Genomic DNA, 26,977 nt, shown 5'->3' on the forward strand with positions numbered 1-26,977 from the left:
GAGCACTTTGGGGCCAGCGACCATAATTCTATTTGTTTTAAAATAGTGATGGAAAAGGACAGACCAGATGTAAAAGTTGATGTTCTAAATTGGAGAAAGGCCAATTTTGACGGTATTAAGCAAGAACTTTTGAAAGCCGACTGGCGGCAGATGTTCGAAGGTAAAGGGATGGCTGGAGAATGGGAAGCCTTCAGAAATTTGATAAGAGTCCAGAGAAAGTATATTCCTGTCAGGGTGAAAGGGAAGGCTGGTAAGTAGAGGGAATCCTGGATGACTAAAGAAATTGAGTGTTTGGTTCAGAAAAAGAAGCAAGCATATGTCAGGTATAGACAGGATAGATCAAGTGAATCCTTGGAAGAGTATAAAGGAAGTAGGACTATACTTAAGAGGGAAATCAGGAGGGCAAACACGGACATGAGATAGGTCTGACAAATAGAATTAAGGAGAATGCAAAGGGTTTTTAAAAATATATTAAGGAAAAAAGGGTATCTAGGGAGAGAATAGGGCCCCACAAAGATCAGCTAGGCGGCCTTTTTGTGGAACCACAGAAAACGGGGGAGATACTAAATGAATAATATGCATCAGTATTTACCGTGGAAAAGCACATAGAAGATATAGACTGTAGAGAAAGAGATGGTGACATCTTGCAAAACGTCCAGATTACAGAGGAGGAAATGCTGGATTTCTTGAAATGGTTAAAGGTGAATAAATCCCCAGGACCTGATCAGGTGTACCCGAGTACTCTGTGGGAAGCTAGAGAAGTGATTGCTGGACCTCTTGCTGAGATATTTGTATCATCAATCGTCACAGGTGTGCCAGAAGACTGGAGGTTGGCAAAAGTGGTGCCACTGTTCAAGAAGAGTGGTAAAGACAAGCCAGGGAATGACAGACAGGTGAACCTGACCTCGGCGGTGTGCAAGTTGTTGGAGGGAATCCTGAGGGACAGGATGTACATGTATTTGGAAAGGCAAGGACTGATTAGGGGTAGTCAACATGGCTTTGTGTGTGGGAAATCACGTCTCATAAACTTGATTGAGTTTTTTGAAGAAGTAACAAAGAAGATTGAGGAGGGCAGAGTGATAGATGTGATCTGTATGGACTTCAGTAAGGTGTTCGACAAGATTCCCCATGGGAGACTGATTAGCAAGGTTAGAACTCATGGAATACAGGGAGATCTAGCCATTTGGATACAGAACTGGCTCAAAGGTAAAAGACAGAGCGTGGTGGTGGAGGGTTGTTTTTCAAACTGTAGGCCTGTGACCAGTGAGTGCCACAAGGATCGTTGCTGGGTCCTCTACTTTTTGTCGTTTACATAAATGATTTGGATGCAAGCATAATAGGTACAGTTAGTAAGTTTGCAGATGACACCAAAATTGGAGGTGTAGTGGACAGCGAAGAAGGTTACCTCAGATTTACAACAGGATCTGAACCAGCTGAGCCAATGGGCTGAGAGCTCACAGATGGAGTTAAGTTCAGATAAATGCGAGGTGCTGCATTTTGGGAAAGCAAATCTTAGCAGGACTTATACACTTAATGGTAAGGTCGTCGGGTGTGTGGCTGAACAAAGATACCTTGAATGAGGAGTCACAGGTAGTCAGGATAGTGAAGGCGGCAATTTTGCGTGCAATTTTGGTAGACTTCCTATCGGAAAGGTTTGTAAAACTTGAAATGGTTCAGAAAAGATTTACAAGGATGTTGCCAGGGTTTGAGAATATGAGCTACAGGGAGAGGCTGAACAGGCCGGGGTTATTTTCACTGGAGCGTCGGAGGCTGAGGGGTGACCTTACCGAGGTTTACAAAATTATGAGGTGTATGGCTAGGATAAATAGACAAAGTCTTTTCCCGTGGGGTCAGGGAGTCCAGGAATAGAGGGCATAGGTTTCTGGTGAGAGGGGAAAGATATAAAAGAGACCCAAGGGGCAACCTTTACACAGAGGGTGGTTCCTGTATGGAATGAGCTGCCAGAGGATGTGGTGGAGGCTGGTACAATTGCAACATTTAAGAGGCATTTGGATGGGTATATGAATAGGAAGGATTTGAAGGGATATGGGCCAGGTACTGGCAGGTGGGACGAGATTGAATTTGGACATCTGGTCGGCATGGACGGGTTGGTGAAAGGGTCAGTTTCCAAATTGTACATCTTTATGACTCTATCATTCATAGAGGTTTTAGAAATAATCTGTGTGGTCGCGTCTGGAGGAGATTAAAGGTATAAAGGTTTGTAGTTACCGAAGGAAATTACATCAGTTGGGACCAGCAGAGTTTACAGAGACTGAGTGCGTTTTAGAGACAGGAAGAATTCATAGTCATCATTAGAAATGAAGAAACTAATTTATGAGAGAAGCAGGGTCACTCTGCTTTATGCCCAGAGACAAGGAGGAGTCTTACAGCTGGAGGAGGTCACTAAGGTTCAGAGCTGTTTTGTTGTCGTGACAGGAAGGTTACAGAGATCATGAAGGTGGTAGGAGTTCAAAAAAGTCACAAAGACAAGGAGGTTTTTCAGGTCTGGAAAGGACTACACTGACCAGGATGGCTTAAGGAACTGAAGAGTTGTTTTTCTTCAGTTAAGGAGAGATGTGACAGAACGCGGCACTAAAGGCAAAGGCAGAAACTTGGAGAGTTGTAGTGGTCGGAGGAGCTTACAGGGATAGGCAGGATTGTTGGGGCTCAAAGGTAGGGAAAGTGGTATTTATGAAACAGACAGTGGAGAAACTGACAGACATAGGGAGGGTTCTGTAGAACAGTTGAATTTACAGACAAGATGGTGATAATAAAGCCTGAGAGTTTTCTCATGTTCCTTGCCCAGCATTGTTCTGACCTCATGCCCTCAGGGTCTGAATTAAAGTGCCCTAACTTCTCCCTGTGCTGTTTACTGTGAGTGATCTTACCGATCTGCAGGATTTCCTGAACGCTCCAGATTTCACTCTCCATCTCTCTCTGGCTGAGCAACTGTCTTCAATGTGGTGATGGATGAGACAGGAATTGGGAATTCTGCTAAGTCAGGGACATCAGGAATACCTACAGGAGACAGATAAATAGACAGAATGGTAAAATTACACTGCTGCAATGAAGTCTACACATGGAGAATGGCACTGAGTCCCACAGAGATCTGGAAATTCCCAGTCTCCATCCATGGCCTGTGCAGTTGCTTCCCTCTGGAGTGGAGAATGCTGTTGGCTCAGGATCTGGAGTAGCTGCAAGAGTGAGAGACGCTGACAGAGGTAGCAATTAGACCCACACAGTGAGGGATATAACTTGGAGAGAAACTGTGATATCAGCAGTGTGCTGGAAGGTGTCAGGATCACACAATGGTATCAACAGAAGTGGTTCTGACCAGTGAGCACTGCTACCAGTACTCAGGGAGGACTGAGCTATTTTATTGGGATAGGCTCCTCTGGTACCAGGATTATGCATTGTGCTATAAATGGACACAGATGAGGAGGGGGACAGGTCTGAGGTGGATGGAAATTCCCAAGTCCAAAGAGAAAGGTTGAAATATTGGAACACCATGGAGATATGAATGAAGACCAAAAGAAAGAAACAGTAAGGGACCGAGTTTAATTAAAATACGACATTGTCAAACAGATTTGTGACAGGAAATTATTGGTTAAAATAAAGTAACTGCCATTTCAGTCCCTCAAAATTCCTCATACACCACAGGTGACATCACTTCCGCCCCTACATCATCGCTGCTGCCACACACACAGTGATTTCCAAGCTCTCCCACTGCCGTGTTTGCCACCACTTCTGCCCCCACCAACGCCACTCACGTGCATTCTGCTGACACCACCCCCAGGTCCCACCGTCACAATCCCTGCCCCCAGAACCCTGAGGGGAACACCACCCCTGGTCATGACTCCATCCCCATTCCCCCTAACACCACACCCACTCCAGTTACAGGCTCCGTCGCCTCCCCCAGCCCCACACCTACGCCTGGTCCCAGCTCCTAGTCCTGCCGAGTTTTCACCATTCCCCCCGACCTCCCCCTCACTGAGTGCGAATGATCAGTCCTCAGCAAAGGCCTCACCTTTATCCCCCTCCGTCCACACATCAATGAATTTAATACACGCCGTGACATCGAACACTTCTTCCACCCCCTCCCCCTCAGAGCTTACTTTTACAATGAAGACTCCCGCCTATTTTCTGAGGACCCCTTTGCCAGCCTCCAATACACCCCATCCACCTGGACACCCCGCGCTGGCCTATTACCTGCCTTCGATTTCTTCATTTCCAACTTCCACAGAGACATTACCCGCCTCAACCTATCTCCTCCCCCCACTCCAACCTCTCACCCTCACAACGTACAGCCCTCCACTTCCTCTTCTCCAATACCGACCTCACCATCAAACCAGCAGATAAAGGGGGTGCAGTGGGAGTCTGGTGCACTGACCTCTACACAGCTGAAGCCATGATGCCAACTCAAAGACACCTCCTCCTATCACTCCCTCTACCATGATCCACCTCCCATCACCAAACCGTCATCTCCCAGACCATACAGAACCTCATCACCTCAGGAGGAGATCTCCCACCCACAGCTTCCAACCTCATTGTCCAGGATCCCCCACTGCCTGGTTCTAACTCCTTCCCAAGATCCGTAAGCCTGATCACCCTGTCCGACCCATTGTCTTAGCATGCTCCTACCCCACCGGAATCATGTCTGCCTACCTCAACATTGTCCTGTCCCCCAGTCCAGGAACTACCCACATTCGCTCAAGACACCACCCACACCCTCCACCTCCTCGAAGACTTCTGCTTCCCTGTCCCCCAACGCCTAATCTTCACAATGTTTATCCAATCCCTCTATACCTCCATTCATGATGACCACGACCGCCAAGCCCTCCATTTCTTCATCTCCCTATGTCCACAACAGTACCCTTCCTCCGATACTCTCCTCCGTTTGACTGAACTAGTCCTCACCCTTAACAATTTTTCCTTCAAATCCTCCCACTTCCTCAGACCAAAGGGGTAGCCATGGACACCCGTACGGGCCCCAGCTATGCCTGTCTCTTTGTTGGCTATGTAGAATAGTCCATCTTCCTTAGTTACACTGGCACCACTCCCCACGTCTTCCTCCGCAACATTGATGACTGCATTGGCACCACCTCGTGCTCCCTCGAGGAGTTTGAGCAATACATCAACTTCACCAACACATTCCACCCTGACCTTAAATTTACCTGGACCATCTTTGACACCTCCCTCCCCTTCCTGGACCTCTCCATCCCCATGAATGACAACCGATTTGACACTGACATTTTTTACAAATCTACTGACTCCCACAGCTACCTACATTACACATCTTCCGACCCTACCGCCTGCAAAATTCCCAACCCCTATTCCCAATTCCTCCGCCTCTGCCGTACCTGCTCCGAGGATGGCCAGTTCCACCACAGAACACACCAGATGGCCTCCTTTGTTCGACATCGGAATTTCCTTTCCCACGTGGTAAAAGATGCCCTCCAACGCATCTCGTCCACATCCCGCAACTCCGCCCTCAAACCCCACCCCTCCGACTGTAACAAAGACAGAACGACCCTGGTGCAAACCTTCCACCCTACCAACCTTCGCATAAACCAAATCCTCCGCCGCCATTTCCGCCACCTCCAAATGTATCCCACCACCAGGGATATATTTCCCTCCCCACCCCTTTCCTCTTTCCGCAAAGACCATTTCCTCCGTGACTACCTGGTCAGTTCCATGCCCCCCAAAACCCACCCTCCCTTCCTGGCACCGTCTCCTGCCACTGCAGGAATTGCAAAAGCTGCGCCCACACCTCTCCCCTCACCACCATCCAAGGCCCCAAAGGAGCCTTCCACAGCCAATGTTTTACCTGCACATCCACCAATATCATTTATTGTATCCGTTGCTCCCGATGCGGTCTCCTCTACATTGGGTAACTGGACACCACCTAGCAGAGCGCTTTAGGGAACATCTCTTTACACCCGCACCAATCAACCCCACCGCCCTGTGACCTAACATTTCAACTCCACCTCCCATTCTGCCAAGGACATGCACATCCTGGGCTTCCTCCACCGCCGCTTCCTCACCACACGACGCCTGAAGGATGAACGCCTCACAATCCGCCTCGGAACCCTTCAACCCCAGGGCATCAATGTGGACTTCACCAGTTTCCTCATTTCCCCTTCCCCCATCTCACCCCACCTCCAGCCTTTCAGCTCAGCACCGCCCTCATGACCTGTCCTTATGGCCTATCTCCCTTCCCACCTATCCACTCCACCCTCATCTCTGATCTATCACCCCCATCCCAATCGTACTCTTTGCTACCTTCCCCATCGTCCACTCTGACCTATCACCTTCTTCCCCACCCCATTCACCTATTGTACTCTATGCTACTTTCTCCACATTCCCACCCCCCTCTCATTTATCTCCCCACACTGCAGGCACCTGCCTCTGTTCCTGATGAAGGGCTTTTGCCTGAAACGTCGATTTTCCTGTTCGTCAGATGTTGTCTGACCTGCCATACTTTTCCAGCACCACTCTAATCTAGACTCCGGTTTACAGCATCTGCAGTTCATGTTTTTACCTTATTGAAGGAGACGACTAAGATAAGACATGTTGTAGAGACTCAAGCACGTTTCAGCGATAGGGATGGTAGTCTGGAATCCAGGACATTTGAAATATGTGGAGGTACTATCGGGAAGGGAGGAGGTTACAGCGATAGGAACTGTTATAGGAATTAAAAATTATTGAAGACACTGGACCACAAGACATGCCATAGATACGCTGTTGCAGAGTAGTGAGTTTTAATATAACAGAACTTACATTGGGGTGGGGATTGACCCTGGGGTGTGTGTGTGTACTGTGCTCCCCTCCAGCACTGTATCTATGTCATGTTGTGTTGACAGATGTTTGGAGCCCTCTCATTGTTCTTTGCTCTGTGCACTGTGGGTGACCTTACTTCACTACAGGATTTATTGAAGGCTCCAGATCTCCTTTCCCTTTGTCTCTCTCTGGGAGACCAACTGCATTCAATGAGGTGATGGACGAGCCACCCAGCAGCTGGGAAGGCTATTGATTCAGGACTTTCCTGAGTACCTACAGGAGACAGAGAAATAGACAGAATGGGAAATTAAAAACAGATGCAGTGAGGAATACACATGGAGAATGGCACTGAGTTCCACAGAGATCAGGAAAATGGAGCGATATTAAGTAATAGTCCCAGATTGCTGGAAGATGTCAGGATCACACAATTGTGTCGGAAGAATGGGTTTAGCTTCATGATGGCCTGGTATCATTGCTCAGGGATGAGCATCCAGAGAGCAGGTGAAGTAATGGCCTCGTGGTATTATTGTGAGGGAATGTATCCAAAACCTCAGCTAATGTTCAGGGGAGGCAGGTTTGAATCCCACCATCTGAAAAGGAGACATTTGAAATAAATAATTTAAAAAATAATAATTAACAATCCACAAATTACTATGAAACCATTACTGATGTACATCAAATCCAAACACTTGTCCTTTAGAGAGGGCATCTGCCCATCCTCACGTGGTCTGCACGACATACCCACAGCAAAGTGTTTGCCTCTCAATTATCCTCTGAAATGGCCGAACAAGTTACTCAGTTCAAGGGCTTCTAGCGCTGGGCAAGAAAGGCTGGTCAGCCAGAAACTCACACATCCCATACCTGATTTTTAAAAAAATCTATTAGGATTGTCCCCCTGGAACTGTGTTGGGACCAGTGTCCTGGCCAATCAGGTCGGTTGGTTTATGGACAGGGCTTTAAACTGACAGAGAGGATGCAGGTGAAAGGAGTTTTCCAAATCCAACGGGAAAAGGTGAAGCAATGGAAGAGCATGGGAATGTGGCTGAAGACAAGCAGAAAGGAACAGGATGGGACAGAATTTAACTAAAATTGTACATCAGCAAATAGATTTATGACAGAAAATTTGGAAGAAAGTATATTATGTTTTTTTTGGAAAACATTGCTGCAATCAGGTCGATGACACAGAGATAAAAGAGATTTAGACACCATGGAGACATGGATACAGGGTGAACAAAAATATTCAGTGGTTCGTAATCTTGTGCAAACTCAAGCAAAATGGGCAACGCTACCAATAATGGATAACAAAGGCATTACAGAGAAAGCATTTGGCCTCAGATCATGAAGTAGAGTCAGTCTGAATGTAAATTTTGGCTCCTACTTGCCAAGGACACAAGCAGCAGAACAGTTTTAGCCACCAAACAGCATTTCATTGCTCATCACTGCATTAACAGGAACTCATTGGAATTTTTTAACAAAGGCATTCTGATAATTTTGGGAAACTTCAATATTCGTATAATCTGAGACAATCACATGGTCAACATTGATATTAGAAGAGGAGTTTGGTTAATTTTTTTTTCAGTGTTTTTTTGAAAAGCACATTGTGCAACTGGCTGGGACATAACTATTGCAGAGCGACCGTGTAATTAAACTTCGTGAATGAGTAATGTCACCTGGAGAGATCCTTCGGGAAATTGTGATAAAGTGCAGTTTAAAGAAATATAAAGTATTAAAGTGAATCACAGAAGGAACAAGCTACAACTAAAAACAAAAATAGCCAATGACCTGAGTTTGAGAGGAGAACTGACCAAGGTAAACAGGCTAAACAGACTGAAATGTGTGTCTGGAAATGAACAGTGGAAAACATTTGAAGGAACAATGCAAAACACTCAACAAAAGGACATTTGATTGAAACAGTAAAACCTCAGCAAGAAATTCCCACTGATCCCTCGCTCAGAACAAAAGGGATCATACTAGATTATGAGGCTGAGAAGATCACCAAAAAGTACTTAAAATCCTGAAGTGAGAGTGTGTTTTAGGAATAAATGCTAATGTATTGCAATGGGTCTGCTCGCAAGAGGAGGGCTGTGGGAAGGGATGAGCATCCAGTGAGCAGGTGAAGTTACGGCCTAGTGGTATTTTTGCAAGAGAATGTATCCAAAACCTCAGCTAATAGGAACAGGGAGAGGTGAAGGTGCTGGAGGTGTTGAGAGTGTTACAGAGAGTGGTCAGGGTGTTTCAAAGCCATTACAAATTGCTGCAGTTGGAGGGGTTTGCAGAGGTCGGGAGGGATAAATGTATTTTTATTTATTCATTCATGGGGTCTGGGTGTCACTACCTGGAAAAACGTTCTATGACCCCACTGCTAATTACCCAGAGGGTTGCTCAGAGTCAGCCATATTGCTGTGGGTCTGGAGTCACATGTTAGCCAGACCAAGTTAGAATATTTGATGTCCTTACCTAAAGGAGGTGAGAGAACCAGATGAGTTCTTCCCACTGATCAACAATGTTTTAATGGTGGCCCCACCAATGTCCTGTACAACCACAACATGACATCCCAACTCTTACTCTCAATGCTCTGCCCAATGAAGGTAACCATCCCAAACGCCTGTTTCACCAGCCTATCTACCTGTGACACCACTTTCAAAGAACTCTGTACCTGGGTGACTGGATCTCTGACTGAAAACACTACTCAGGGCCCAAACATTAACTGTACAAGTCCCACCCTGGCTTGTTTCACCAAAATGGAACACTTCACATTTATCTAATTAATCTCCCCGTGTCTGCGTGGGTTTCCTCCGGGGGGTTCGGTTTCCTCCCACAGTCCAAAGATGTGCAGGTTAGGTGAATTGGCCACGCTAAATTGCCCGTAGTGTTAGATGTAGGGGTAAATGTAGGGGAAGGGGTATGGGTGGGTGCGCTTCGGCAGGTCGGTGTGGACTTGTTGGGCCGAAGGGCCTGTTTCCACACTGTAAGTGATCTAATCTAATCTAATCTAAAAAAACTCCATCTGCTATTCTTCAGCCCACTATCCCAGCAGTACTGTCCATCCTGTTATATCATAGAAAACTTTCTTCACTGTCCACTTTCCCACCAATTTCAGTGTCACCCAAAACAATTACTTACCAGGAAACCAATATTCCCATCCAAACCATTTATCCAAATTACAAACACCAGGGGACCCACTCCACCGCTGGTCACATGTTTCCAGTCAGAAAAATAACATGTCTCCCATCACCCTCTGTCCACAACCATCAAGTAAATTTTTTATCCAGTTCACTAGCTCCTCCTGAATGCCATATTCTTTTACAGTGATCTGAGCTTATTACCCAGTTTACCAGACAGAACACAGAACGCAGAACAGTTCAGCCCAGGACCATTCGGCCATGGTTTCATGCCAACCATTTATCCAACTGTAAGATTAAAGTAAACTACATACCCTTCATTTTACTATTATCCATGTGTCTGTCCAAGACTCTATTAAATGTCCCAGATGTGTCTAACGTTACCACCACCATTGGCAGTCCATCCAACCACCTACCATTCTCTATTCTCTTATCCATCCTCCATTCACCTTAAAATTATGCCACCTTGTTACAGCCATTTATGTCATAGGAGGAAAAGTCTCTGACTATTCACTCACTCTGTGCCTCTCATCATCTTGTTCACCTCCACAAAGTCGCCCCGCTCCCTTCTCCAGTGAAAAAAGCCTTAGCTCCCTCAACCTTTCTTCGTAAGAACTGCCCTCCATTAAATGCAGCATCTTGGTAAATCTCCTCTGTACACTCTCTAAAACTTGCACAGCCTTCCTGTAAACAGGGGACCAGAACTGAACACAATATTCCAAGTGTGGTCTCACCAGGACGCTTTCAAGATGCAGTAAAACCTCACGGCTCTTACAGTCAATCCCCTTCTAAGGGGAGCCAACACAACATATGCCTTTTTAACAACCCGACCAACGTGTGTGGCGATTTTGAGAGATCTATGGACACGAACCCCATGATCTCTCTGTCCCTCCGCACTGCCAACTATTCTACCTTTCACACTGTATTCTGTATTCAAATTCGACCTTCCAGCATGAAACACTTCACACTTTTCCAGATTGGACTCCTTCTGCCACTTCCAGCCCAGCTCTGCGCCCTGTCAATGTCCCATTGCAACCTACAACAGCCCTCCACATTCCCCACCACTCCACCAACCTTCATGTTATTGGCAAACTTACTAACCCACTCTCCAACATCCACATACAAGTCATTTACAAAAATCACAAAGAGCAGAGTCCCAAAGCCGATTGTTACAGAACCCCACTGGTCACTGAGCTCCAGGCTCAATACTGTCCATCTGCTGCCACCCTCTGTCTTCTCTGGGCCATCCGATCCTCTATCCAGACAGACACATTTCCCTGTATCCCAATTTTCCTTCTTTTCTGAATAAGCCATTAACATATTCTGCCATATCCTCAAAGAATTCAATAAGATTTGTGAGGCAAGACCTGACTGAAGCTAATTTAACTATAGTTTTCCAAGTAGTCATAAATCCGGTCTTTGGAGCCCACTCCCATAATCTGCACACCACAGACATTCGACCAAATCTGTAATTCCCAGGATTTTACCACCGTAACATGGTTTGGACTTTACAAATCTTCCCTCCTCTGCCATGATCCCCAGAAGGGCACTGGAGGGTGGTGGGGGTTACAGAGATAGAGAGGAATATCGGGACAGGAGGATTTTGCAGACACTAGGAGGTTTGCAGTGCCAAATGGAGGCTTCAGTAAGTGTGAGGTTTCATGGTGATGAAGGCATTTGAGGAGGGAGGGAGGGAGGGAGGACTGTAGGGAAATGAGAGGTTTCACAGTTTAGGTGTTTTGTTAGGACTGGAAGTGGTTACTGAGTTGGGGAGAGTGTAAGCACTGGTGGATATTACATAAACATGTGGTTTTAGTTGCAGGATGAGGATTCAGGAAGCTGGAGAGTGTGGGGTCTGAACGAGGTTACACAAATGGGAAGAGTTGTCAGGAGGGCAGGTGTTTACACAGACAGCAATGGTCTGATCTGGAGCAGAGGAACCAGATTGGGAGGTATGTGGGGACTGGAGGTGGTTTCATAGGGTGGGAGGACCATAGGGCCACAGGAGGTTACAGAAATGTGGAGAGCTGGAGGGCTGACAGGGGTTCATGGAGATGGGAATGTTGGGAAGCATGGAGACGTTTACAGGGATAAGGATATTTGTAGGCCAGGGCTGGATTACACAGACAGGGACTGTTTTAGGGAGCTGAGCAGATTACAGAGATCAAGGTGTTTGTATCGACTGGAAGAACAAACAGAGATATGCAGGGTAGTCGTGACTGAAGATGGTTATAGACATAGGAAGGATTAGGTTCTAGGGGTTATGGAGTCTATGCAATCTGGATTTCTTTTCAGAGACTGGGATAACAATTTTGGTCAAAAACAGTTTCACAGGTAAGGGAGCATAGCACAAACAGGAGGAAGTTGTAGGGGAGGGTGACGTTTAAACAGATAGTGGTGTAAGAGCTGGACAAGGTTATGGAGATGGGTAGATGGTGGAGATACAGGGGGAGCTTACATTGACATGGTGGTGATAGTGACAGGAGGGTGTTAAATAGATAGTGGGTTTTGTAGGGACTGGATTGGGAGAGCAGGTCTCAGCACGTAACTGTCAAAGGGAAGTTGAGACAGTCCAGATGAGTTTTCAGAGATAGAAATGTTTATGGGAGTTTCAAGAGGGAACAATGATTGGGAGTGCTGTACCAAATGGGAATAGTTATAGGGAGGGTTCTAAAAGCAGGAAGAGGTGACAGTCATATCGATCTTTGTAAGGACTGGAGAAGCTTACATCACCAAGGAGTGTTTTAGAGTCTGGAGGAGATTACTGTGTTAAGGAGAATATTGGGGATAAGGCAAGGTGTAAGAGACTGGGATGGTTGACAGGGCTGGACAATAACCTGAATAGAAGCGCCAACGTGTACAACCAGGCCATTCGGCCCAACCAGTCCATTCCAAAACTCTGAAGAGATTCCTACCCAGACCCACCCCTCCACCTATACATTAAATCCTGCATTTCTCGTGGTGAACTTACTTAAACCACACATTCCTGAATACCACAGTCAATTTATGATGGCCAATTCACTGATGGTGCAAATTTTGGACACACACACACACACACAGAGCAAGGGAGTGACACGCAAACACACACAGTGAGGGAGATACACACAGAAACACAGCGAGGGAAGGACATGCACACACACACACAGTGAGGGGGATACACACAGACACACAGCGAGGGAAGGACATGCACACACACACACAGTGAGGGGGATACACACAGACACACAGCGAGGGAAGGACATGCACACACACACACAGTGAGGGGGATACACACAGACACACAGCGAGGGAAGGACATGCACACACACACACAGTGAGGGAAATACCCGCAGACACACAGCGAGGGAAGGACATGCACACACACACACAGTGAGGGGGATACACACAGACACACAGCGAGGGAAGGACATGCACACACACACACAGTGAGGGGGATACACACAGACACACAGCGAGGGAAGGACATGCACACACACACACAGTGAGGGGGATACACACAGACACACAGCGAGGGAAGGACATGCACACACACACACAGTGAGGGGGATACACACAGACACACAGCGAGGGAAGGACATGCACACACACACACAGTGAGGGAAATACCCGCAGACACACAGCGAGGGAAGGACATGCAAACACACACACAGTGAGGGAAATACCCGCAGACACACAGCGAGTGAGGGACACACACGCAAATCAAGGGAGGGACACATGCAGCGAGGAAGCGACACGCACACATGGGCACGCACACACGCAGCGAGGGTGGGGCATGCATCCGCACACACACACAGACACAGCGAGGGAAGGACACGCACACACAGTGAGGGGAGGACATGCACACACACAGAGCAAGGGATACACACACGAGGGAGGGACACACGCACACAGCGAGGGAGGGACGCACACACACAGTGAGGAAGGGACATTCACTCTCACAGCAAGGGGGGACGTGCACACACACAGCGAGGGAGGGACATGCACAGACATGCAGCGAAGGGGCACACACACACACAGCAAGAAAGGGATACGCACACACAATGAGGAAGAGACACGCACATCGAGGGAGGGGCACGCACATAGCGAGGGACACACACACACACACACACTCACAGCGAGGGAAGGACACGCACGGACACGCAGCAAAGGGACACACACACACACACAGTGAGGGTTGGACATGCACATACAGCGTGGGAGGGACACGCACACACACAGTGAGGGAGCTGCATGCACATACACAGCGTGGGAGGGACACGCGCACACACAGTGAGGGAACTACATGCACACACACAGCGAGGGTGGGACACGCGCACACACACAGTGAGGGAGGGACACACAGCGAAGGAGGAACAAGCACACATGCCGCAAGGGGGAGGATATGTGCACACAAATTGAGAGGTGGCACACACACGCAAAGAGATGGAGGGACACGCAAACACACACACAGTGAGGGGAATACAGACAGACACACGGCGAGGGAGGGACACCCACACACTGTGAGGGATGGGGAGACACACACGTAAAGCGAAGGATGGACACACACACACACACACACACACACACACACCAAGGGAGAGACGCACACACTCAGCAAGGAAGCGACAAACACACACTTACGGTGAGGGGAATACACGCAGACACACAGTGAGGGTGGGGCACGCGCACACGCAGCGAGGGAGGGACATGCATCCGCACACACACACACAGACACAGCGAGGGAAGGACACGCACACATAGTGACGGGAGGACATGCACACATACAGAGCGAGGGATACACATACGAGGGAGGGACACATGCACACAGCGAGGGAGGGACACATGCACACAGTGAGGAAGGGACATTCACTCTCACAGCAAGGGGGGACGTGCACACACACAGCGAGGGAGGGACATGCACAGACACAGTGAGGGAGCTACATGCACACACACAGCGAGGGTAGGACACGTGCACACACACAGTGCGGGAGGGACACACGCACACACAGCAATGGAGGGACACGCACAGACATGCAGCGAAGGGACACACACACACACACACACACACAGACACAGACACAGCGAGGGAGGGACACGCACACACACAGCAAGAAAGGGATACGCACACACAATGACACATAAACAGCAAGGGACGAACACGCACACACACAGGGAAGGATGGACCAGCAGACACAATGCGAGGGGGAGGGCATGTGCACAGAAATTGAGAGGGGGCACGCACAGACATGGTGAGGAAGGGACACACGCACACACAGCAAGGGGGGACAGGCACTCTCACAGCGAGGGTCGATGCGGACACACAATGGTGGGGATATGCACAAAGAGCAAGACAGGGACACACACGCACAGAAGGGAGGAACACACACTCACAGAGCGAGGGAGTGACATGCGCACATACAGCAAGAGGCACGCACACACACGCACAAAGCAAGGGAGGGACACGCACATATACACACAGACACACAGCAAGGGAGGGACACACACACAGTGTGGGAGTGACATGCATACACACGTACACACCCACGCAGCGAGCGAAGGACACTCACATACACTGTAAAAGGGTCACACATACTCTCAGCAAGGGTGGACACATACACACAGCGAGAGATGGACACGCTCATGCTCAAGCACACAAACACAGACACACAGCGAGAGAGGGGCACGCACACACAAAGCCAGTGAGGGACATGGACACACACACACACACACACAGCAAGAGAGGGACACTGCACACACAGCGAGGGGGGAGACACATGCTCACACAACGAGGGAGGGCCAAGCACAGACACGCACACCAAGAGGGACACACACACACATACACAGAGCAAGGTGGGAAAGTTACACATACACAGAAAGGGAGGGACACGCACACACACACACACACACACACACACACACACACACACAGCAAGAGAGGGACATGTGCACACACAGCGAGGAGGAGACACATGCACAGCAAGAGGGACACACACATACACAGCAAAGGAGTAACTCACACATACACAGCGAGGGAGGGACACGCACATACACAGCAAGGGAGGGACACTCACACACAGCAATGGGGGACGTACACACACAGCGAATGAGGACACACACACGCGCACATCAAGGAAGGGACACACACAGCGAGGGAGGGACACGCAGCGAAGGGACACACACACACACACACACGCACAGCGAGGGAAGGACATGCACACAGTGAGGGAAGGACATGCACACACTGAGGGAAGGACATGCACGTTCACATACACAGAGAGCGTGGGACACACACAGAGCGAGGAGGGACACGCTGAGACACGCAGCGATGGAGGGAGCATGGACACACACAGCGTGGGATGGACACGCACACATACAGCGAGGGAGGGACACACAGTGAAGGAGGGACAAGCACACAGACCGCGAGGGGGAGGGCATGTGCACACAAATTGAGAGGAGGCACACACACGCAAAGCGAGGGAGGGACACTCACAAATACACACACCGATGGAGGGACACACACATACACAGAGTGAGTGGGATACACGCAGACAAACAGCGAGGGAGGGAAGCACACACACTGCGAGGGACGGGGGTACACACACACGCAAAGCGAAGGAGGGACACGCACGTGCACATACACACACATGCACACAAACACAGAGCAAGGGAGAGACGCGCACACACAGCGAGGGAGGGACAAAGACACACAAGGGACGGACACACACTCCGAGTGAGGGAGTGACATGCGCACACACAGCAAGAGGTGCACACACACACACAACCAAAGCAAGGGAGGCACACGCACACATACACACAGACACACAGCAAGGGAGGGACACACACACACACAGTGTGGGAGTGACACATGTACACACACCCACACGCAGCGAGGGAAGGACACTCACATACATTGTCAAAGGGTCACACATACTCACAGCAAGAGGGGACACACACACACACTGTGAGGGATGGACACGCGAATGCCATGCACACAAACACAGACACACAGCGAGAGGGGGACACGTACACACATAGCCAGGGAGGGACATGGACTTACGCAAGCACATACACACACACACAAAGCAAGAGAGGGACACGTGCACAAACAGCGAGGGGGAGACACATGCACACACAGCAAGGGAGGGCGACACACACACATGCACAGCAGGACTAACACACATATACACACACACACACACACACACACACACACGGCAGGAAACAGACACATAAACAGTGAGGGAGGGACACACATGCATACACACACGCACACACACACACACACAGTGAGGTAGAGACACACACACAGCGAGGGAATGTCACACATGCACACACACACAGAGCAAGGGAGGCGCGCACACACACACACACATACACACCGACAGCATGGGAGGGACATGCACACACAATGAGGGAGGAACATGCACATGAGGAAGCACACAAACACAGACACACACAGTGAGAGAGGGACACGCACACACACAGACAGGGGGAGACATGCACGCACACACAGAGCAAGAGAGGGACACGCGAGCGCGCGCACACACACACACACACACAGCGAGGGAGGGACACATCCACAGACAGTGAGGGAGCGACACGTGCATGAGGAAGCACACCATCGCAGACACATACAGCGAGAGAGGGACACACACATACAGTGGGGGAGGGAGGGATACACAGACACACACAGCGTGACAGGGACACGCACACACACAGCCAGGGAGGGACATGCATACACAGAGAGGGAGGGACACACACAAACACACAGAGAGCAAGAGAGGGACACACTCACACACAGCGAGGGGGGAGACACATGCTCACACAACAAGGGAGGGCCAAGCACACACACGCACACCAAGAGGGACACACACACACACACACACACAAACACAGAGCAAGGGAGGGACACGCACACACACGGCAAGTGGAGACGTGCACGCACACACACATACAGCAAGGGAGAACACACACACGCACAGCGAGGAAGGGACACACACAGCAAGGGAGGGACACGCAGCGAAGGGTTACACACACAGACACATCAAGGGAAGGACATGCACGTGAACATACATAGAGAGCGAAGGACACACACACAGTGAGGGAGGGACACTCACACAGCAAGGGAGGGACATGCTGAGACACGCAGCGAGGTAGAGAGCATGGACACACACAGCGTGGGAGGGACATGCACACACAATACGAGGGGGAGGGTATGTGCACACAAATTGAGAGGGGGCACACACACGCAAAGCGAGGGAGGGCCATGCACAAATACACAGTGAGGGGGATACACGCAGACACATGGCAAGGGAGGGGCACACACAGTGAGGGACAGGGACACACACACACAAAGCGAAGGAGGGACACGCAAACACACGCACAGTGAGGGAGGGACCCACACACTGTAAGGGACGGGGACACACACAAAGTGAAGGAGGGACACACGCGCGCGCACACACACACACACACACACACACACACACACACACACACACACACAGCAAGGGAGAGACGCGCACAAACAGCGAGGGAGGGACAAACACACATGTCGAGGGGGAGGGCATGTGCACAGAAATTGAGAGGGGGCACACACACACAGCGAGAGGGGACACACACAGACACAGCAAGGGTGGGACACACGCACACAGCAAGCTGGCCTCACACACACACACACACAAGGGATGGACACATACATGCAAATCGAGGGAGTGACACGCACACATATATATGCCACACAAACACAGAGCAAGGGAGGAACATGCATACGCACACATGCACACAAGGGACGGATACACACGCAAAGCGAGGGAGGGACACCCACATCTACACGCACACATAAACACAGAGAAGGGACGGACAAGTGAACACACAGCGATGGAGGAACATACAAACACACACTGAGGGGGTTACCCGCACACACACAGCGAGGGAGGGATACACACACAAACACACACACAGAGCAAGGGAGGGACACACACACACACACACACACACACACACACACACACACAGCGAATGAAGGGACACACACATGTCAAGGGGAGGGCATGTGCACAGAAATTGAGAGGGGACACACACACACAGACACGGCAAGGGTGGGACACACACAGACACGGCAAGGGTGGGACACACACAGACACACACACAAGGGATGGACACACAGACACACAAAGCGAGGGAGGGTCATGCACACATACATACACACAGAAACGCAGAGCAAGGGAGGGACATGCACACACACGGGATGGACACACACACAAAGCGAGGGAGGGACACGCTGAGACTCGCAGCGAGGGAGGGAGCATGGACACACACAGCGTGGGAGGGACACACAGCGAAGGAGGGACAAGCACACACACCGCGAGGGGGAGGGCATGTGCACACAAATTGAGAGGGGGCACACACACGCACAGCAATGGAGTGACACGCACATACACACAGTGAGGGGGGATACACGCAGACACACAGCGAGGGAGGGACACACACAGTGAGGGACAGGGACACAAACACGCAAAGTGAAGGAGGGACATGCAAACACACGCAGTGAGGGGGATACACGCAGATACACAGCGAGGGAGGGACACACACACACACACACACACAAACACAGAGCAAGGGAGAGACGCACGCACACACAGTGAGGGAGGGACAAACACACATGTGTCGAGGGGGAGGGCATGTGCACAGAAATTGAGAGGGGGCACACACATGCAAAGCGAGGGAGGGACATGCACAAATACACACACACATGTGCAAAGCGAGGGAGGGACATGCATACAAACACACCGGACGGACACCCACATGCAAAGCGAGGGAGGGACACTCACAAATACACACACACAGACAAACACAGAGCAAGGGAGGGACACGTGCACACACAGCAAGCGTGGGACACACACAGTGAGAGAGTGACACACACACACACACACACACACACATACACACAGAGCGAAGGAGGGCACGCACACACAAACACAGACACTGTGAGGAAGGACATACACACAGCGAGGGAGGGACACACGCGCACACAGCGTGGGAGACACACACACACACACACACACACACACACACACAGAGGGAAGAACATGCATACACAGCGAGGAAGGGACACACACACGCAGCGAGCGAGAGACACACACAGCAAGGGAGGGACACGTGTGCGCACACACACACACATACACACAGCGAGGGAGGGTCATGTACACACACGCACAAGCACACACACATACAAACACTCAGAGCAAGGGAGGAACATGCAAACACAGCGTGGGAAGGACATGCACACACAGCACGGGGAGAACATACACACACACACAGCGAAGGAGGGACACGCTCATACAAAGCAAGGGAGGGACACACACGAACACATACAGGGAAGGAGGGACAAGCACACACACGGTGAGGGGGAGGGCATGTGTACAGGAATTGAGAGGGGACACGCACACACAGCGAGAGGGGACACGCACAGACACAGCGAGGGAGGACATGCACTCACACAGCGAGGGAGGACATGCACTCACACAGCGAGGGGAGAAGCGCACACACAGTGAGGGGGATATACACAAAGTGCAATGGAGGGACACACACACACAAAGAGCAAGGGAGTGACACGCGCACACACAGCCAGAGGGACACATACACACACACGCAAAGCGAGGGTGGGACACGCACATACACTGCAAGAGGGAGATACATAGGCACATCAGGAGACACACACACACACACACACACACACACACACAGAGCAAGGGAGGGACACGCGTATGCGCAAGCACACAAACAGAAATACACACAGCGAGAGAGAGAGAGAGAGAGAGACACACATTGCGAGAGGGGGACATGCGCACACACAGCCAGGGAGGGACACACACAAACACACACACACACACACACACAGCAAGAGAGGGGCACTCACAAACACAGCGAGGGGGAGACACATGCACACACAGCGAGGGAGGCCACGCACGCACGCGCACAGCAAGAGGGACACACACACACACACACACAGAGCAAGAGAGGGACACGCGCACACACAGCCAGGGAGGGTCACACACAAACACAAACACACACACACACGTACACACAGCAAGAGAGGGATACGCACACACACAGTGAGGTGGAGACACATGCACACGCAGCGAGGGAGGGCCACACACAAACACAGACACAGACAGCAAGTGTGGGACCACACACACACGCGCACACACACACACACATACAGAGTGAGGGAGGGACACACACGCACACGCGCACGCACAGCGAGGGAGGGACGGACACACACACACAGATACAGTGAAGGGGGATACGCACACACACAGCGAGGGGGACCCGCACACTCACGGCGTGGGAGGGAGACACACTTACACACACACACACACACACACACACACAGGGACACGCACGTAAACACACACTCAGAGCGAGGGAGGGATACGCACACACACAGCGAGAGAGAAAAACATACACACAATGCGATGGAGTGACACAAACTCAAACAGTGAGTGAGGGACACGCAGTGAAGGGGGGACACACAAACACATACGTGTCACATCCTCACTGTACACACAAACAGCGATGAAGGGACACACACACACACACAGCGAGCGAGGGACTTGCTGAGACACACAGGAAGGAGGGACACTCACACACACAGCGAGGGAGGGACACATGCACACAGCGAGGGAGGGATACGCACATACACAGCGAAGGAGTGACACGTGCACACACACAGGGAAGAAGGGACAAGCAGACACACGGCGAGGGGGAGGGCATGTGCACTGAAATTGAGAGGGAGCACGCACAGGCACAGCGATGGAGGGACACACGCACACACAGCAAGGGGGGACATGCACTCTCACCTCAAGGGGAGATGCGCACATACAGTGAGGGGATATACACAAAGAGCAAGGGAGAGACACATGCACACACAGTGAGAGAGGGATATGCGCACACAGCGAGGGAAGGACATGCACATACACAGCGAGGGGGGGGACATGCACACATACACAGCAAGGGAAGGACACGCGTACATGCACAGAGAGGGAGCGATGGACACACACACACAAACACACACACACAGTGAGGGAGGGAGACGCACACACAGAGCGAGAGAGAGACACATACACACAACGCGAAGGAGTGACACACATGCAACCACACACACACAAACACATACTAAGAGGGTGTGACACATAAACACACACAACGAGGGAGACACACACACACACACACACACACACACACAGCAAGTGATACACACACACTGAGCAAGCGACTTGCTGAGACACACAGAGAGGAAGGAACACGCACACGCACGGCGAGGGAGGGACACACGCACACATAGCGAGGGAGGGACACACAAACAGCGAGGGAGTGAAACGTACACACACACACACAAACACACAGCGAGGGAGGGTCAGACACAAACACACAGCGAGTAGGGATACGCACATACACAGCAAGGGAGGGACACGTTCACACACAGGGACGGAGGGACAAGCAAACACACGGCGAGGGGGAGGGCATATGCACACACAACGAAAGGGGACACGCACAGACACAGCGAGGGAGGGACACACACAGCAAAGGGGGACATGCACTCACACAGTGAGGGGAGATGTGCACACGCAGTGAGGGGGATATACACAAAGAGCAAGGGACGGACACACACACACAGCGAGGGAGGGACACGCACATACACACAGTTAAGGTGATACACGCAGACACACAGCGAGGCAGGGACACACATACAGCGTGAGAGGGACACACGGACCCACAGTGAGGGAGTGACACGCACACACACACACACACACACACACATACACACAGCAAGGGAGGGACACTCACATACACTGTAAGAGGGACACACATACTCACAGCAAGAGGGGGACACACACACTCAGCAAGGGAGGGACACGCGCATGCGCAAGCACACAAACACAGGCACACAGCAAGAGAGGGACACACAAATACATGGCAAGGGAGGGACACGCACACACACAGACAGCGAGGGTGGGACCACACACACAGGGAGAGCGAGGGAGAGACACACACACACACATACACATAGCGAGGGGGCGACACATGCGCACACACATGGAGAGAGGGCCATGCACACACACGCACAGCAAGAGGGACACGCACACATACACACAGTTAAGGGGATACACGCAGACACACAGCGAGGGAGGGACACACAGACACACAGTGAGGGAGTGACACTCACATACACATCAATAGTGACACATACTCAGAGCAAGAGGGGGACACACGTGCACACACACAGAGCAAGGGAGAGAAGGACATGCACACACAGCATGGGAGGGACACACACACACACAGCAAGGGGGGACATGCACTAACACACGCACAGCAAGAGGGACACACACACACACACACACACACACACATACATACAGGGGGAGCTGACACATACAGAGCGTGGGACACGCACACACACACACAGCGAGGGAGAGGCACATACATACAAAGAGCGAGGGAGGGACATACACAGACAGAGCAAGGGAGGGACACACACAGACACAGCGAGGGAAGGACACACACAGACAGCGAGGGAGGCACATGCACACACTCAGAGCGAGGGTGAAACATGCACACACACAGCAAGAGAGAGACACATACAAACAACACGATGAAGTGACACGCACAAACAGCGAGTGAGGGACACGCAGTGAAGGGGGGGCACACAAACACATACTGTGGACGGTGTGACTCGTGTATACACACACACACACACACACAGAGCGAAACGCGCGGCGAGGGAGGGACACACACACACACACACACACACACAAACAGCGAGGGAGGGACACATACATGGACACACAGAGTGAGGAAGGGACACACACACGGACACACACAGCGAGGGACACGGACACACACAGCCAGGGAGGGACACACATAGCGAGGGAGAGGCACATACACACACAGAGCGAGGGAGGGAACACACACATAGAGCAGGGGAGGGACACACACACACAGAGAGGGAAGGACACACATACACAGCGAGGGAGGGACATGCACACACACAGAGTGAAGGTGAGACATGCACACACACAGCAAGAGAGAGACACATACACACAAAACGATGGAGTGACATACACAAACAGCAAGTGAGGGACACGCAGTGAAGGGGGACACACAAACACATACTGTGACTCGTACACACACACACACACACACACACACACACACACACACACACACACACACAGCGAGGGAGGGACACACACAGCGAGGGACACGGACACACACACACACAGCGAGGGAGGGACACACACACGGGCACACAAAACGAGGGAGGGACACACACACACACAACGAGGGAGGGACACACACATGGACACACACAGCAATGGAGTGACACACACAGCGAGGGAGGGACACACACAGACACACACAGTGAGGGACACACACACACACACACACACAGCAAGAGCGACGTGCACACAGTGAAAGGGACACACAGACACACAGTGACTGAGTGAAATGCATACACACACACACACAGAGCGAAGGGAGGACACCCTCACTCACAGCAAGAGGAGCACACACACCTACACACACAGCGAGGGTGGGACACGCATACACACAGCGAGGTTTGGACACACAGACAAAGCGAGGATGGGACATGTGCTCAGAAAGCGAGAGGGGATACACACACAAAGTGAGGCAGGGTGACACGCAGACATACGCACACACAGTGAGGGAGGGACACGCACACACACACAGTGAGGGAGGGACGTTTCGTCCCCTGTCTAGGGGACTTCCTCAGGGAGCCTCCTGTGAAGCACTTCTGTGATCTTTCCTCTGACACTTAGTGATTTGTATCTGTTGCTTCCGGTTGTCAGTTCCAGCTGTCCGCTGCATTGGCCAGTTTATTGGGTGCAGGTCGATGTGCTTATTGATTGAATCTGTGGATGAGTGCCATGCCTCAAGGAAGTCCCTGGCTGTTCTCTGTTTGGCTTGTCTTTTAATAGTACTGTTGTCCCAGTCGAACTCACATTGCTTGTCATCTGCGTTTGTGGCTACTAAGGATAGCTGGTCGTGTCGTTTCGTGGCTATTTGGTGTTCGAAGATGCGGATCGTTAGCGGTCTTCCTGTTTGTCCTATGTAGTGTTTTGTGTCGTCCATGCATGGGATTTTGTACACTACATGGGTTTTGCCCATGCTGGGTATCGGGCCCTTCGTTCTGGTGAGTTGTTGTTGGAGAGTGGCTGTTGGTTTGTGTGCTGTTATGAGTCCTAGTGGTCGCAGTAGTCTGGCTGTCAGTTCCGAAATGTTCTTGATGTATGGTAACGTGGCTAGTCCTTTGGGTCGTGGCATGTCTTCATTCCGTTGTCTTTCCCTGAGGCATCTGTGGATGAAATTGTGTGGAGTTTGACCCGACGCCGCAGCTCACCAACAGGATAAACAACACACTGAGAAACCTACAAAAAAAAAATGGACAGATAACCAGGTTTGAACTACAGAGAATGAAACCTGAAAGCAACACCCTCAGATTCTATGGACTACCCAAAGTGCACAAACGAGACATCCCACTCAGACCCATAATATCACTACCAGGGACACCATCACACAAACTGGCTAAAGAACCACAGCAGAAACTGAAACACCTGGTCAGCGGATCCAGACACTCTGTACAGTCAACACAGGAATTCTTGGACATCATCAGAAATACACACATAGACAAGGAAGAAACCATGGTCTCATTCGATGCAACGGCACTGTTCACCTCTATTGACAACACCCTAGCCAGAGAAACAATAGCCAACCTGCTGGACATACAGAACAGACAACAGACAACGGACGTTGAACCTATCAACAAAGACGGCATACTCAAACTACCGGACATGTGCCTCACAACACACTTCACATTCAACAACCAAATATATGACCAAATCAACGGAACACCCATGGGCTCACCCATCTCTGAACTCATAGCAGAAGCGGGAATGCAAAGATTAGAACAAACAGTCTTACCGCAAATTCAACCCAAACTCTGGGTCAGATATGTGGATGACACCTTTGTAATCATTAAAAACACAGAAATAGAGAACAAACACCGGCTCATCAACGCCACACTCACAGGAATCCGATTCACTAGAGAGGAAGAAAAGGACAACCAAATCCCATTCCTAGATGTGACGGTACAGAGAAAACTGAACAGAGAATTCACCACACAGGTCTCCAGGAAAGTCACACACAGAGACCAAGTCCTGAACTACGAAAGCAACCACCCTAACACACACAAAAGAAGTTGCATCAAGACACTGTTCAAAAGGACCACAACACACTGCAGTACACCAGAAATGCAAAAAGAGGGAGAAGAACACCAATACAATGTATTCGCCAAAAACGGATACCCCCGCAATTTCATTAGGGATTGTCTGTATGGATTTGCTCGACGTCTGTCATCTGATATTGATGAGGGCAGTGCAGATGATGTGGTTTATATGAAGTTCATTAAGGTCTTTGACAAGGTCCCACACGGAAGGCTGGTCCAAAAGGGAAGATCCCATGGGATCCAAGGTAAGTTGGTAAATTGGCTCCTCAATTGGTGGAGGGTTGGTTTTGTGATTGAAAGCCTTTGTCCAACGGGTGTACCAAAGGGATCTGTGCAGGAACCATTGCTGTTCATTATGGACATTAATCACTCGGATGTGAAAGCAGAAGGTAACATTAGTATGTTTGCAGATAACATGAAAGGTGAGGGCGTTGTCCACAGTGAGGGGGATGGTCTCAGGCTGCAGTCTGATATCAATCAGATGATAAACTGAATCTAGTAATGGCAGACAGAGTTTACTTCTGATCACTGTGAGGAAATGCACTTTGGGAAGTCGAATAAACGAATAATATACATCATGAATGGTAGGTCCTCCTGGTGTACTGAGGAATACAGGGACCTTGGTGGGCAAGTCCCTGGATGTCTGAAGGTATCAGCACAGGTAGACAGGTTGGGGAATACACCTGAACTGGGAGCAGGAGGGGGACCCACATCCTGGCGGGGAGCGTTGCTGGAGCTGCTCGAGAGGATTTAAATTAATCTGGCAGGGCTGTGTGACCCCAAAGAG

General features: G+C 50.5%; 1 protein-coding gene across 3 annotated transcripts in view; it reads right to left on the minus strand.

The window, feature by feature from the left end:
- Window positions 1-26,977, minus strand: part of LOC140487735 (uncharacterized) — a 74,718-nt gene that overhangs the window by 41,942 nt on the left and 5,799 nt on the right. Inside the window, exons 3-5 of one of the 3 annotated variants that reach the window (XM_072586980.1) lie at window positions 24,908-25,260; window positions 6,917-7,053; window positions 2,889-3,018 (exon numbers count right to left, since the gene is read on the minus strand). In XM_072586980.1, coding sequence (XP_072443081.1) covers window positions 2,995-3,018; window positions 6,917-7,053; window positions 24,908-25,260 — 514 coding nt within the window. In that variant the 3' untranslated portion in view covers window positions 2,889-2,994. Of the gene's footprint in view, window positions 1-2,888; window positions 3,019-6,916; window positions 7,054-24,907; window positions 25,334-26,977 lie in introns of all 3 variants that reach the window. The other 2 variants (XR_011962915.1, XM_072586981.1) reach the window with 2 other exon arrangements.

Source organism: Chiloscyllium punctatum, chromosome 17 (assembly GCF_047496795.1).
Source record: "Chiloscyllium punctatum isolate Juve2018m chromosome 17, sChiPun1.3, whole genome shotgun sequence".
NCBI lineage: Eukaryota > Metazoa > Chordata > Chondrichthyes > Orectolobiformes > Hemiscylliidae > Chiloscyllium > Chiloscyllium punctatum.